This window comes from Scylla paramamosain, unplaced genomic scaffold (genome assembly GCF_035594125.1).
Source record: "Scylla paramamosain isolate STU-SP2022 unplaced genomic scaffold, ASM3559412v1 Contig29, whole genome shotgun sequence".
Lineage (NCBI taxonomy): Eukaryota > Metazoa > Arthropoda > Malacostraca > Decapoda > Portunidae > Scylla > Scylla paramamosain.
The window spans coordinates 140470-152500 of record NW_026973694.1 but is presented as its reverse complement, the minus strand read 5'-3'; the positions used below and the strand labels follow the sequence as shown (position 1 = coordinate 152500).

General features: G+C 43.6%; 1 protein-coding gene across 3 annotated transcripts in view; it reads left to right on the top strand.

The window, feature by feature from the left end:
• The window catches only part of LOC135097705 (calcium-dependent secretion activator-like), a 228904-nt gene that overhangs the window by 78953 nt on the left and 137920 nt on the right, over positions 1 to 12031 (top strand). For all 3 annotated transcript variants that reach the window (XM_063999690.1, XM_063999692.1, XM_063999691.1), the window contains exon 3: positions 3054 to 3221. In XM_063999690.1, coding sequence (XP_063855760.1) covers positions 3159 to 3221 — 63 coding nt within the window. In that variant the 5' untranslated portion in view covers positions 3054 to 3158. The remainder of the gene's footprint in view (positions 1 to 3053; positions 3222 to 12031) is intronic.

The following is a 12031-nucleotide window of genomic DNA, read 5'->3' as shown; positions in this document are numbered from 1 at the left end:
ATATAGACAAAGAAACGTTTTCTCTCTCTCTCTCTCTCTCTCTCTCTCTCTCTCTCTCTCTCTCTCTCTCTCTCTCTCTCTCTCTCTCTCTCTCTCTCTCTCTCTCTCTCTCTCTGCAGACGATGCTGTGGGAAGCCTGATGTTACTTAAGCCTAAAGGAGCCGCGAACACTGTCATTCCTTTAAGTTTGGCGGAGTAAGGTCATTCCTAAGTAATTGTGTGGGTTTGTTTATGGGGAATGCTTGCTATTTGCCGAGGTCTCTAGGTCGTCTGCGGAGGTTAATGTTGGCAGTGGGAGGAAAAGCAGACGGTGTGTTGAGTGCCTAGATAAGAGTGGCTTTAAAAGTTGTAGGTGTCAGAGATGTCGTAGGTAGTAGAAATGACAATGATTCGGTGTTTTACCTCGTCTTTATCAAGCAGGCTCTAGTGGAAGTTATTTGAGGGTTTTCAAGTATGTTTTCGTGATGGTAGTGATAGTTTAAGAAGGACTGTGCATCATTAGTGTGGGGAAAACATCGTGAGAACTCGACTGATCACCTCGGCGGACTTTGAAAATACTAGTCGTAATAAAAGCTCAAAGAAATTAAGAATATGACCCAAAGGCAAGTTAAGATCGCATAGTCCTAGTCCTTTGACCACTAATGAGAGTATGACTTTTATTAAATTTGGATAACCCTGAATAATTCAACGGGGCGGAAATAGAACAAAAACCACTTGAAGATCTAAAATTTTCAATCACTTGCTTTATTTTTTCCCCCTTTGATTAAGCGTTAAAAAAATCAGGTCAAAGGCACTAAAGGGAGTGAAAAGAAAGAAAGAAAAGGCTCATTAATATTGCAGCTCTTCAAAGGAAAAAAAAATGAACAAGCGAATTAAAAGCAGTTAAATAATCTAGTTTTTGACAGTCTGCAGTGTCCTCCGAAATTATACTCTTGCGTGGACTGGAGGAGACTACAAGGGAAGGAGTGACGAGTGCTGGGAGCGGAGGAATGGAGGGGCGTTCATCTGAGGTGTGCAGCGGTGCGTGGCGTGTTACCGCAGCCCTCCTCCCTCATGTGTGGTACTGATATCGGGCGGAAAGCTATATATTTTTTTTTACGTTGTAGCTTCTGTTTTTTTTTTTTTTTATCGTGTTTTCTCGTCATCCATGTTTACGTTTGACTTTCGTGTTTGTTATGATGTTGCTCCAGTTTAGTATTTTTAGTATTTATTTTATGGAAAGAGTTTATTGTTTATTCATTTATTTATTTTTAGTTTAGCGTGTTTGTTTTCTGAAGGGGGACATTGTATTTTATTGTTTTGTTTGTTAACTTATTTACGTTGGCATTATGTAGGGACGTCATGGTGTTTGTGCATTTATTTAGTGTTTACTTTTATATATCTCGCCTTGATCTCTGGGTCCTTCACCTGTCACGTTTCGCTTCCTCACTAGTAGCTAGTGTTTCACCCGTTATTTCACTCTATTCTAGTCAGTTACGTTTCTAGAATAATATTTAAACCTCACACAATATCTATTTCCTCCCGTTAGATCCAGAAGCCTCTTAAATATCATATGGTAATATTTTACTACCGTATAGTTATTTACGTTACTTCACTCGGCAGCAGAATAATTACCGCAACCTGTTGTATATGTATTATATGCTAACTAGTATGTAGTGCGCCTTCCTCTAGCCAGCTGTTGTTTCCCAGCTGCCTCGTGTCGCTCGTAATGCCGCTGTAGTGCTCATCAATCCTGCCCTGGGTGTCTTACCGCTGAGTCTTGAGTGAGGAGGTGAAGGTTTTGCAGCCTCGTGTTGGCTGGCGGCCTGTGCTCTCTCATACACGTCCTTACTTACAATCCGCTGCCTCACTCATTTAGTCACTTATGCATTCACTTATATGCCTCTCGCGCTACCACTCACTCAGCCAATTTCTCTCCCTCGCTCACTCACTTAGACTTTCATCCGACTGACTGACTGACTGACGAACTGAATATGGATGACTGACTAATTGTCTGACTGACTGACTGACTGACTATCGTAGTAGCGGAATTGTTGTTTGATTAGATGCTTGCTTGACTTGATAAATTACTTATTAGCTGACGAAGTGATTAACTGGATAACTAATCTGTTCAACTGGCCTGCTAAGGTGCTGATTGAATGAAGCTGCGGAACTAACAAGCCCAACAACTGAGTAACCGGCCGACAAACTAACTAACCAAATAAATTTTAAACAACCTAAGCTAACCTAACCTAACTAGCTGACAAACTAACAGTGAACATTGGAAAGGAAACTAAATGAATAACTATGACATTGATTAATTCATACCAGTAGTACCCAACTGACTGACTATCAAACCAGCCAACTAACAGACCTACTTACCGACCGACTGACTGACATCAAATCAAATCAGCAAACTTTACGAGTGGGAACTTGACTGACTGGCAGCGAAGTGAATGGACGGGAGAGCGAGGGAGAGTGAGGGAGTGAAGGTCATAGGCTCCACAACGCGACGCTCCTAAATTATTTCTGAATTCACGAGTTCGGATCACATGACGGCTTGCTAAACTAACTCGTCTTGTTTGCGTGCCTGAGTGAGAGGATATCAATATTTATAGTGTGTGTGTGTGTGTGTGTGTGTGTGTGTGTAGGAGTGTTTTCTTTCCTTTCTTTTCTTTTCTATACTCCGTGTGTTTATTGATCCTACGAGTTTTATTAAGTAGGAACATGTGACAGGAGAGATGTTTCTTATTTATTTTAATGTCTTCTTATTTCTCCTCCTCCTCCTCCTCCTCCTCCTCCTCCTCCTCCTCCTCCTCCTCCTCCTCCTCCTCCTCCTCCTCCTCCTCCTCCTTCTCCTTTTCCTCCTACTCTTGAGAAATGTTCATCTTTTTTTTACTCGAATATGACATGTTTACTCTCTCTCTCTCTCTCTCTCTCTCTCTCTCTCTCTCTCTCTCTCTCTCTCTCTCTCTCTCTCTCTCTCTCTCTCTCTCTCTCTCTCTCTCTCTCTCTCTCTCTCTCTCTCTCTCTCATCAATCTGCTAATTTTTTTTTCCCCTCCTTTCGTTGCAGGAGAAACAGGAGCGCGAAGAGGAAGAGAGGAAGAAACGCCTGCAGTTGTATGTGTTTATTCTGCGCTGTGTCACCTACCCGTTCAACGCCAAGCAGCCCACGGACATGACCAAGAGGCAGATCAAAGTCACCAAGCACCAACTGGACGTCATTCAGGGGCGCTTCCAGGTAAGGGGATCTGAAGGTGCATCCTCACTTTGTCCCTTCTTGTCTGTGAGTCTCTGCCGTCTTATGTTGTGCCGGTGTGCGTCTGTTTGTCTCTGTCTGTCTGTCATTCTCTCTCTCTCTCTCTCTCTCTCTCTCTCTCTCTCTCTCTCTCTCTCTCTCTCTCTCTCTCTCTCTCTCTCTCTCTCTCTCACGCGGAAGAGAGGGAGAGATTTTGTTTAAAACCATAAGACCACAAGGGAAACTGCCAGATGTGTATAGGCTCACGCTTGGCAGTTCCTTTATAAAACATTCACTCCTGTACTTACTTAGAACCTATTATTTATAGTCCTTTTCTGATTATTAAACATAAGAATCTTGTCTACATCACCCTCTCTCCTTATACCACTTATTTACTCTAGTCTAGCAAATCCCTTCTTACTCTGCGTCTCTGATGAATAGAAGTTTGAAAGCTTAAACCGTCTCTTGTAAGGGTTGTTATGTATTTCGTGTATTTTTTAGTCCGTATATCTTTAAGAGATGTGCCTGTGTACTGATTATGTTTATGATATTCACTTCTCTTCGGAGTAATTCATTTAAATCTACCATGAATGAAGCAAGTCGCCATGGTGCTTCTGGTGCACCGCCGCCTCCAACTCACCTCGCTTTGTTTCTCCGTAATACAAAAAAAAAAAAAACAATGCTGGGCAGCTTTTCCTCCTGAGGGTATTTGGTTTATTCACTATTTTTCATCTCTTGCATCAGGATATGGAGGTTTTCTTAACTTTTGAAACTAAATTCCACAATAGTCGTACGAAGAACCCTAAAAAAAAAAAATTGAGAAGTAAAAAGCATCACCCCCATATTCTGTTTCAGTACCGATTTTTCATATATAAATGACAGTTCCATATAGGGCGCATCCATCCAACAGTACGTAGGAATATATGACTGAAGGAAAACCTCGTGTATCTATTTATTATTCATAACAATGAGTGAGCGAACAAATTTTAAGTGATACTATTGGCGCGTGTGGAGAACAGCAAAGACACCAAATGCAGTGGCAAGTGTTGACCTTTTCTATTCCTATTGCTGGCGTTCTAAAATAACCTGATTTATGTGATAAACACACACACACACACACACACACACACACACACACACACACACACACACACACAGAGAGAGAGAGAGAGAGAGAGAGAGAGAGAGAGAGAGAGAGAGAGAGAGAGAGAGAGAGAAACATCCCGTTCATCAAGCGAACTTTTTAAACGTGCATACAGGGCGTGTGTCGCGTGGTCGTGCCGCCGCGTCCCGGTGACTGTGGCGGCTTGCAGGAGTGGCCGGCACAATGGCGGGGCTTAGCTGTTGCATGTGTTAGAAAGAAATTATATTCAGTGCTGGGAAACCTTGCCGCATTGCCGTGCTGTGGGAAAGAGAGAGAGAGAGAGAGAGAGAGAGAGAGAGAGAGAGAGAGAGAGAGAGAGAGAGAGAGAGAGATTCATTATTTCACATCAACACTCACAAAACGAAAGGTAACTCAATTCTGATTGCCTATTAACTTCTCATAGAAGGAAGGCCGAGGATAGGTGAGGAGGAGAAAGGAAGGGAGGTGTCAAGGAGAACAGCAGAGATGCCTTGAACGTCCCTGGGAAGGTTGATTCCCACTGCACAGCCCTGCGGCGGCTGCGGCTGCGTCATCCAGGCCAGCTTCCCAGACACTTGTACTCGTAGCTTGCCACGGTGAAGCCTGGAGTAGCAGTCCGCGCCGCTGCCACCACCACCACCACAACCACCACCATTATCTTCACTCATTCCCCATGCCTCCACTCACAAACTCTCTCTCTCTCTCTCTCTCTCTCTCTCTCTCTCTCTCTCTCTCTCTCTCATTATTAGAAGGGAGTGCCGCCAGTGGCCGGGGATCGTAATTCTCGCGTCTCTCGGGGCGTCGTCACAGTTTTATCACAAGGTGGTGGCGGCGGCAGTGTTCCCTCCCCTCCGCCTCGCACCGCACGAAGGAGAGCAAGTGTTATTGCTCTACCTTATCACTTTTCTCCCTCCAGGCTTTGTCATGTTTTCCTCGTCCCAAAGGCTCTTATTCAGGAACGTTTTGGTCTCTCACCACTATTTTTAAAGGCCGCGGAGATGATCAGCTGGGTTCTCAAGAGTGCTTCTCTTGTTGATAATGTAGAAATATTGTTAACCTGTCACTAGAATCATGTAACTCATGTAACTTCAACTAAATCGTTTTGAATGTAGTGGAGGTGCGGCGCGTGAGTGTTTCAGAACATGGCCTTGTATTGCTAGAAAGTTCCACGTCTTTCCGCTTAACTCCCACGCCCTCATTTTCCTCACTGGGAAGTTATTCATCAGTGAATTTTTATCCCGTCATGGTAGTCATGCTATGATCTTTTTCCCTTCCTTTCATTCTCTTCCTTTCAATATCCAATAAGAATAGAAATAAGAAGCTTTAGGTGTCAGTGAGAGGAGAAGGAGGAGGACTAAGAGAAGGAGGAAGAGACAGAGGGGGGAAATTTGATGAGTTAGGGGGAAGCTATTGTCGGCAAGTCCCATATTCTCTTATTTTCCCTCTTCCCTTTCTTCTGGCCGCCGCCCACATCCCCGAGCCGCCTGTGCCGCTATCACAGCTCCCCGCCACATCATTTCTGTGTGACGGGATCCCACTACGCGTCTCCTGTCTCCGATACTTGTTGACGACTGGAAATTGCGAGATAGGTACACATGTCACCAGCTGTACAGGGAGGGGCGGGATGACAAGGGGCGAGATAGCGTGAGAGAGAGAGAGAGAGAGAGAGAGAGAGAGAGAGAGAGAGAGAGAGAGAGAGAGAGAGAGAGAGAGAGAGAGAGAGAGAGAGAGAGAGAGAGAGACTTGTGAAGGGAAAGACAGTGTGTGGGTATACTCGTATTTAGTGATGGGAAAATGAGAGGGTGTAGAGGATACGTCGCGTGAGACTCTCAAAGAAGAGAGGATTGAAAAGGTGAAAGATAGACTGATGAAGACAGTCTGGCGGGGCGACCTGAAAATTATGACCCTCACTTCTTTTTCTTTTTAACTTACGTTACTTATTTTTCATATTATGTTTAAATTATATTTTGGAAAAGCTCTTGACTTTTCTAAACAAAGGACGTGAGTTATGTTTTCGTTTGCACGTAGACTATTAAAACAAAATTTTCGCCATTCATTGCTGGAGTTGATGGTGTGCCGTCGTTTGGGTGGCTTTGTTTTGCAGAAGTTGATAAGTTTAGTTTATTTTTCTAACTATTCTAGGGAACAAGTTGCCTTACACTATGTACATATTCCACAAATGATTCCATTCATTCCCCCCAAACATGTGAGAAAAGTTTCCTGCTTTGCCCTTACGGACTGCAAGAAGTCTCGATATTGATAAAAACCTCTGCTTCCTTTGAGGACTGTCCGTATTAGTGGAAGCTCCGGAACTGTACGAAGGAGGTAAAAAAAAGGGCAGGAAGGCATAACGATTCCATGAACTTCTTCGCCGCAGATGTAGTGAAGTGAAAACCTTGATCTCAGGTTTCTCTCACTCACACACACACACACACACACACACACACACACACACACACACACACACACACACACACACACACACACACACACACACACACACACACACACACACACACAGCAGAAAGATGGTATTTATCTCACACTAGAAGCTTGGAGTCATGTGAAGGTCTTTTTAACCATGGATCACGGAACTCTCTGAAAGAAACTGGAATTCATTGACAGCAAACACATGCGAGTGGAGACAATTGCGAAATGTCTGTCAGCGATAATGTTCTTAGCACAGAAAAGTGATGTACTAGGTAACAGCGTAATCGCATAATTATTGTAGTGTTAATGCTGGAGTGGTGAAAATTACTAGTAGGAAGTGATACATCAGTAAAGAGTCTTTTGGTGAGGGAATGTTACGTGGTACACAGTGTTGGAGGAAAGAAGGGTTGATAGGAGACTGAGACGTGTTGGAAATATGAGATAATCAAGGAGTATACGGCTGTAACCTTCCCTTCAACAATGGTGATGAGATTAAGAAAGAAAAAATTAGAAAAAGGGAAGGAAAAAAATGAGCGATGGAAAATTAATAGGAATGAATAAAAAGAAAGACTAAATACATGTAGGAGTTAAGGAAGCTGGAGAATTATAGCAGGAGGGGGAGAAAATTTGGCTCAAGAGGATGAGCGAGAAAGGATGAAGGAAAAGAAGGTGAAGTACCATTGGAGGTTATGAAGGCTGGGCGTGACGGAAGAGTGCTGCGAAAGGAGAAAAAAACGGTAAACATGAAGGAAAAAGAAGAGCACCAAGAAGACAGACAGGCAGACAGTCAGGGAGGAGGGACAGAAGCCAACTAGTCAGTCAACTAGTGACATGCACCCCACACACACACGCATACACAACCAATAGTATGCACGTCCACTATGATTTGTTGCTCTTGTTGTTAATGTAACAATTTTTCTTCGGTCCATCCACGCACGAGATATACGAGCTGTTGTTGTTGCTGTTTTTGTTGTTGTAGGTCGTGGTGATGGTGGTGGTGGTGGTGATAGTAGTGGTGGCGGGTGGCAGGACAGGCGAACCGAGCTTCTTTTGGGATTAACTCATTTCTGTGGCTTTGTGTGTGCCAGTATTTTTCCCCCGCCATCTCTGTCTTTATTGTGTTGACTCACTTTACTAACTGGTTTTTTTTTTTTTTTTCTTCTACGTGAGATTGGTGGCTTTCGTGTTTGCTTCTACACAGTTTTGTTTTCCACATGAAGGTTCCGTCAGCCAGTACCACCACCAGCATAACCTCATTCCTTGCCGTTCTCGCCCTTTTGTGCAGCACCTCTCCAGTGTTCTCAATTGCCACTGCCCTATTCTTCCTTTCTCGTTTCCTCTCCTTTCTCTCCTCCACTTCCCCCTTGCCATAAATTGCTCCTCCCATCTCGTTTTCTCTATCATCACCTTTCTCTTTCCATAACATCTCCCACACTTTCTTTTTATTCCCTTTTCTTCCCTTCCTCAGTCATCACTGCTCTCTCCTACGTTATTCTATCCTCCCCATCTTTGTTTCAGTCTTTCCTGCCTTCCTCTCCCTCCTGTCTCTCGTTCCATAGACAGTAATGGCCTTTTAGTTGTTGCCCGCGTTGGATTAAAATCAGCCAGTCTCTCAGGCAGTCAGTCAATCAATGCATTCTTTCATCATAGCCTTGTTCCTTTGTGCCTCCATTTCTTTACCTTATTTTTTTTCTTTTCCTCTTCTGTTTTGTCCATCAGTTCTCTCTCTCTCTCTCTCTCTCTCTCTCTCTCTCTCTCTCTCTCTCTCTCTCTCTCTCTCTCTCTCTCTCTCTCTCTCTCTCTCTCTCTCTCTCTCTCTCTCTCTCTCTCTCTCTCTCACCACTAACGCCCGTCAGTAGCCTCTCTCACCACTGTTATTCATGATCCATTCGCCGATAATTGACTTGCAACATTCCTAGTCTCGGGTAATCATTGCCACCTACATCCCCAGTCTCACCCCTGTACGTGCTGGGGCGCAGGGCGAGGGAGTGAGGACGCGTTGAGAGGAAGGGAAGGAAGGCTGGTGTGCAGGGAAGGGAGGAGGGGCATGTTGGGAGTGTGGTGTAGTGGGATTGTATTTGGTGTATTGTGGTGTGATTAGGAGCTGGGTTGGTTGTTTGGTTGGTTGGTTGGCTTTGTTTTTAGGGCGTTGGGTGGTTACTCTTTCTTTTTCTTGTTTTTTTCTCTTTTCTTTTTTTTCATTCTTTTTTCATTCCCCTTTTCGTGTTTTTTACATTTTTTTTTCGTTTGTGTCGTCGTCGTCGTCCTACTCCTCCTCCTCCTCCTCCTCCTCCTCCTCCTCCTGCTTTTTCCCTCCCCTAAGTTGCACATTATAACATAGTCCCTGTGCTCTAATATACTCCAGGCTTTGGTACTAAAAGGTCCGATATATTAATCACAGGGAATTAAAGAGCTGTTACATTAATGACCTGGTCTCCCCATCATAAATAAGTAATGAGCGGAGACAAGCTTAGCGAGTCTACAGAAGATGGATGTTCTCACTCCTCCACCTAATTCCTTACTTTACATTATTACTAGAGAAAGTGATTTGCGAATAACATGTTACAGGAGAAGGAATGTGTACGTGCCTTTGATAGGGTAGCTTTTTTTTCATTGGTGTCTTAGTAACTGTGATTTATTTGATTTGAGCAGTGTCAGCAGTGTCTGAGTCAAAGGATGCACGAGAAACCTCCAAATAGTCGTGGCAGTGTTTCTCCCATTCCTGCCAGCCACATCTCAAGGGCGCAGAGTGAATGACTTTTTTCCCTCTACGCGAGATTGTTACCATTCGTGTTTGCTTCTACACTTTTTTTCCATATAAATATTCCGTCCGCCTGTACCAACTCCACAACCTTATTTCTTCCCACTCGCACTATTTACGTGCAGCATCTCTCCAGTGTTCCCAGTTCTCACTACCCTCTTCCTTCTCTTTCGTCAGCAGTATCAGAGTCCACGGAAACACGAAATATCTCGAAATGATCATTGTAGGCACCGATAAGTCGTCTCCAGCAGCAGGTGATCTGTTGCACAGATCTAGCCTGTGATTGGAGGGTCGAGGAAAGACGACCTCTTCGATTTTTATTGATGATGCAGAGATACTTGTAAAAAATGCGAACAATTCCTCGGTCTCGGTTCCTCACATAATATCATGCACATTGCTATAAAAGTACTCACATATGTTACCTATAATACTTATAGGTAACATATACAATCAACTTGGTGCTATGACATTCATTTTCTACTATAATAATGATATATTTACCTTCGGTCACCCGCCTGTCCGTGTGTGTGTGTGTGTGTGTGTGTGTGTGTGTGTGTGTGGCTGCGTCGGGAATGTGGGTGACGCTTGCAGCCTACAAGCCCTTCTAACAAATGAGCATCGACTCGGACCTGTATATTTCACATGGGAATTCATGCGAATAATAAATCACTGAACATTTCATTTTAAAGAAATAATAATATAGGGCACATACACATTAAAGTTCCTCTCTCTTTCCTGCCAGCCACATCTCAAGGGAGCGGAGGGTAGAGGACAGTTGCCTTTGTTCTCCAATTTCTCTTACATTAGATTAGACGGCTAGGTTTATAACAAATAAAACACATGAGGGTTAACACACGAGGGCAAAAACTCTGTAGATCCCCAAATGGCTGAGCCAGCCACGACTCAAAGTTCTAGTGGGTGATGAGGAGCCTTTGCCTTCACTATCCTATGTCTCTTGCTTTTGATTAGACAGTATAACTTATGACAGTTTTGCAGGGGCTAACACACTCTCTCTCTCTCTCTCTCTCTCTCTCTCTCTCTCTCTCTCTCTCTCTCTCTCTCTCTCTCTCTCTCTCTCTCTCTCTCTCTCTCTCTCTCTCTCTCTCTCTCTCTCTCTCCCGTATCTTTTTTTTTTCTTTTTTTTTGTGTGTGTGTGTGTGTGTGTGTGTGTGTGTGTGTGTGTGTGTGTGTGTGTGTGTGTGTGTGTGTGTTTCCGGGAGGTCTGCGTCGTTCAGACATCAACACCACACATGAAGCTCTTAACTTTGGAAACAGAACAGTCATCTAAGACACGCTTTTTCTATTACGCGAAACTTGCTCCCTTTAACCTTCCTTCCTTTCTTCTTTCTTGGTGTGGTGTGTTCCTTTTGTGCATCAGGAAAAATATTTAGTCTCAATAAAACGCAATCAGAAAAGATTACAATGATTAGAATCTTCTTCACACTGACTGCCAGCATCACGTCAACCTTGGGTATTTACGTAACTGTCTGTATTTCTCATGTTTTTTTTTTTTTTTTCTCGAGGGACGATCTGATTTCAACCACCGGCACTCCAACGTTCTATTCCAACTAATGTAACTTTCTGACAGTAACTCGCTAAATTTTATGACTCCTTTCTTCCTTTATATCCACATTTGTCCTTCTATCGCGAAATACGGCCCCCGTGAGATTTATAAAGTTTTGATTCTTTCCTCTTAGAATCTATCGCTGTTAGTTTCGTTTATATCCATTCGTCGAGAGAGAGAGAGAGAGAGAGAGAGAGAGAAGGGGGGGCGGGAATCACATGCACCACAGTTTCGAGGTTTATAAAGCTGTACGAAACACTTTTACCGTCACTTTTACCATCGTGACGATGTGAGTCTGACCACAGCGCGGCGAAAGGGAGGCAGCAGTTTTGTGGTGGAAGGGAGAGTGAAGGGATAGAGTGATGGCCACGGGGAGATGAAGACGGGATGAGAGAATGGATGGGCGACTACTGTTTAATGAGAGAGAGAGAGAGAGAGAGAGAGAGAGAGAGAGAGAGAGAGAGAGAGAGAGAGAGAGAGAGAGAGAGAGAGAGAGAGAGAGAGGAGAGAGAGAGAGAGAGAGAGAGAGAGAGAGAGAGAGAGAGAAGGGGGTGAAAAAAGCATGATAGTCTCTTGTAATATAAAACTGTCTAGCTTTTTTATCATTTACATAATAAAGAGTATATTCTGAGAACATTGACAAAAAAAATTGAGATAACTTTTTCAAACCATCTTAGAACTAGAAAATTGCCTTCTACTAAGAAATTAAGGGATATAAAAAGAATAAGTGAAGCAGAGAGAGAGAGAGAGAGAGAGAGAGAGGAGAGAGAGAGAGAGAGAGAGAGAGAGAGAGAGAGAGAGAGAGAGAGAATAATTACACAGAGAGAAGTAAAAATAGTGTACCTAGGAAGCGCTGGTCTCCACTCGTGATAAAAAAGAAAAAGTTAGATTTCCTCGCCTTGTCTCCTGGCACTAGTCACCGAGGAGGGAAGGCG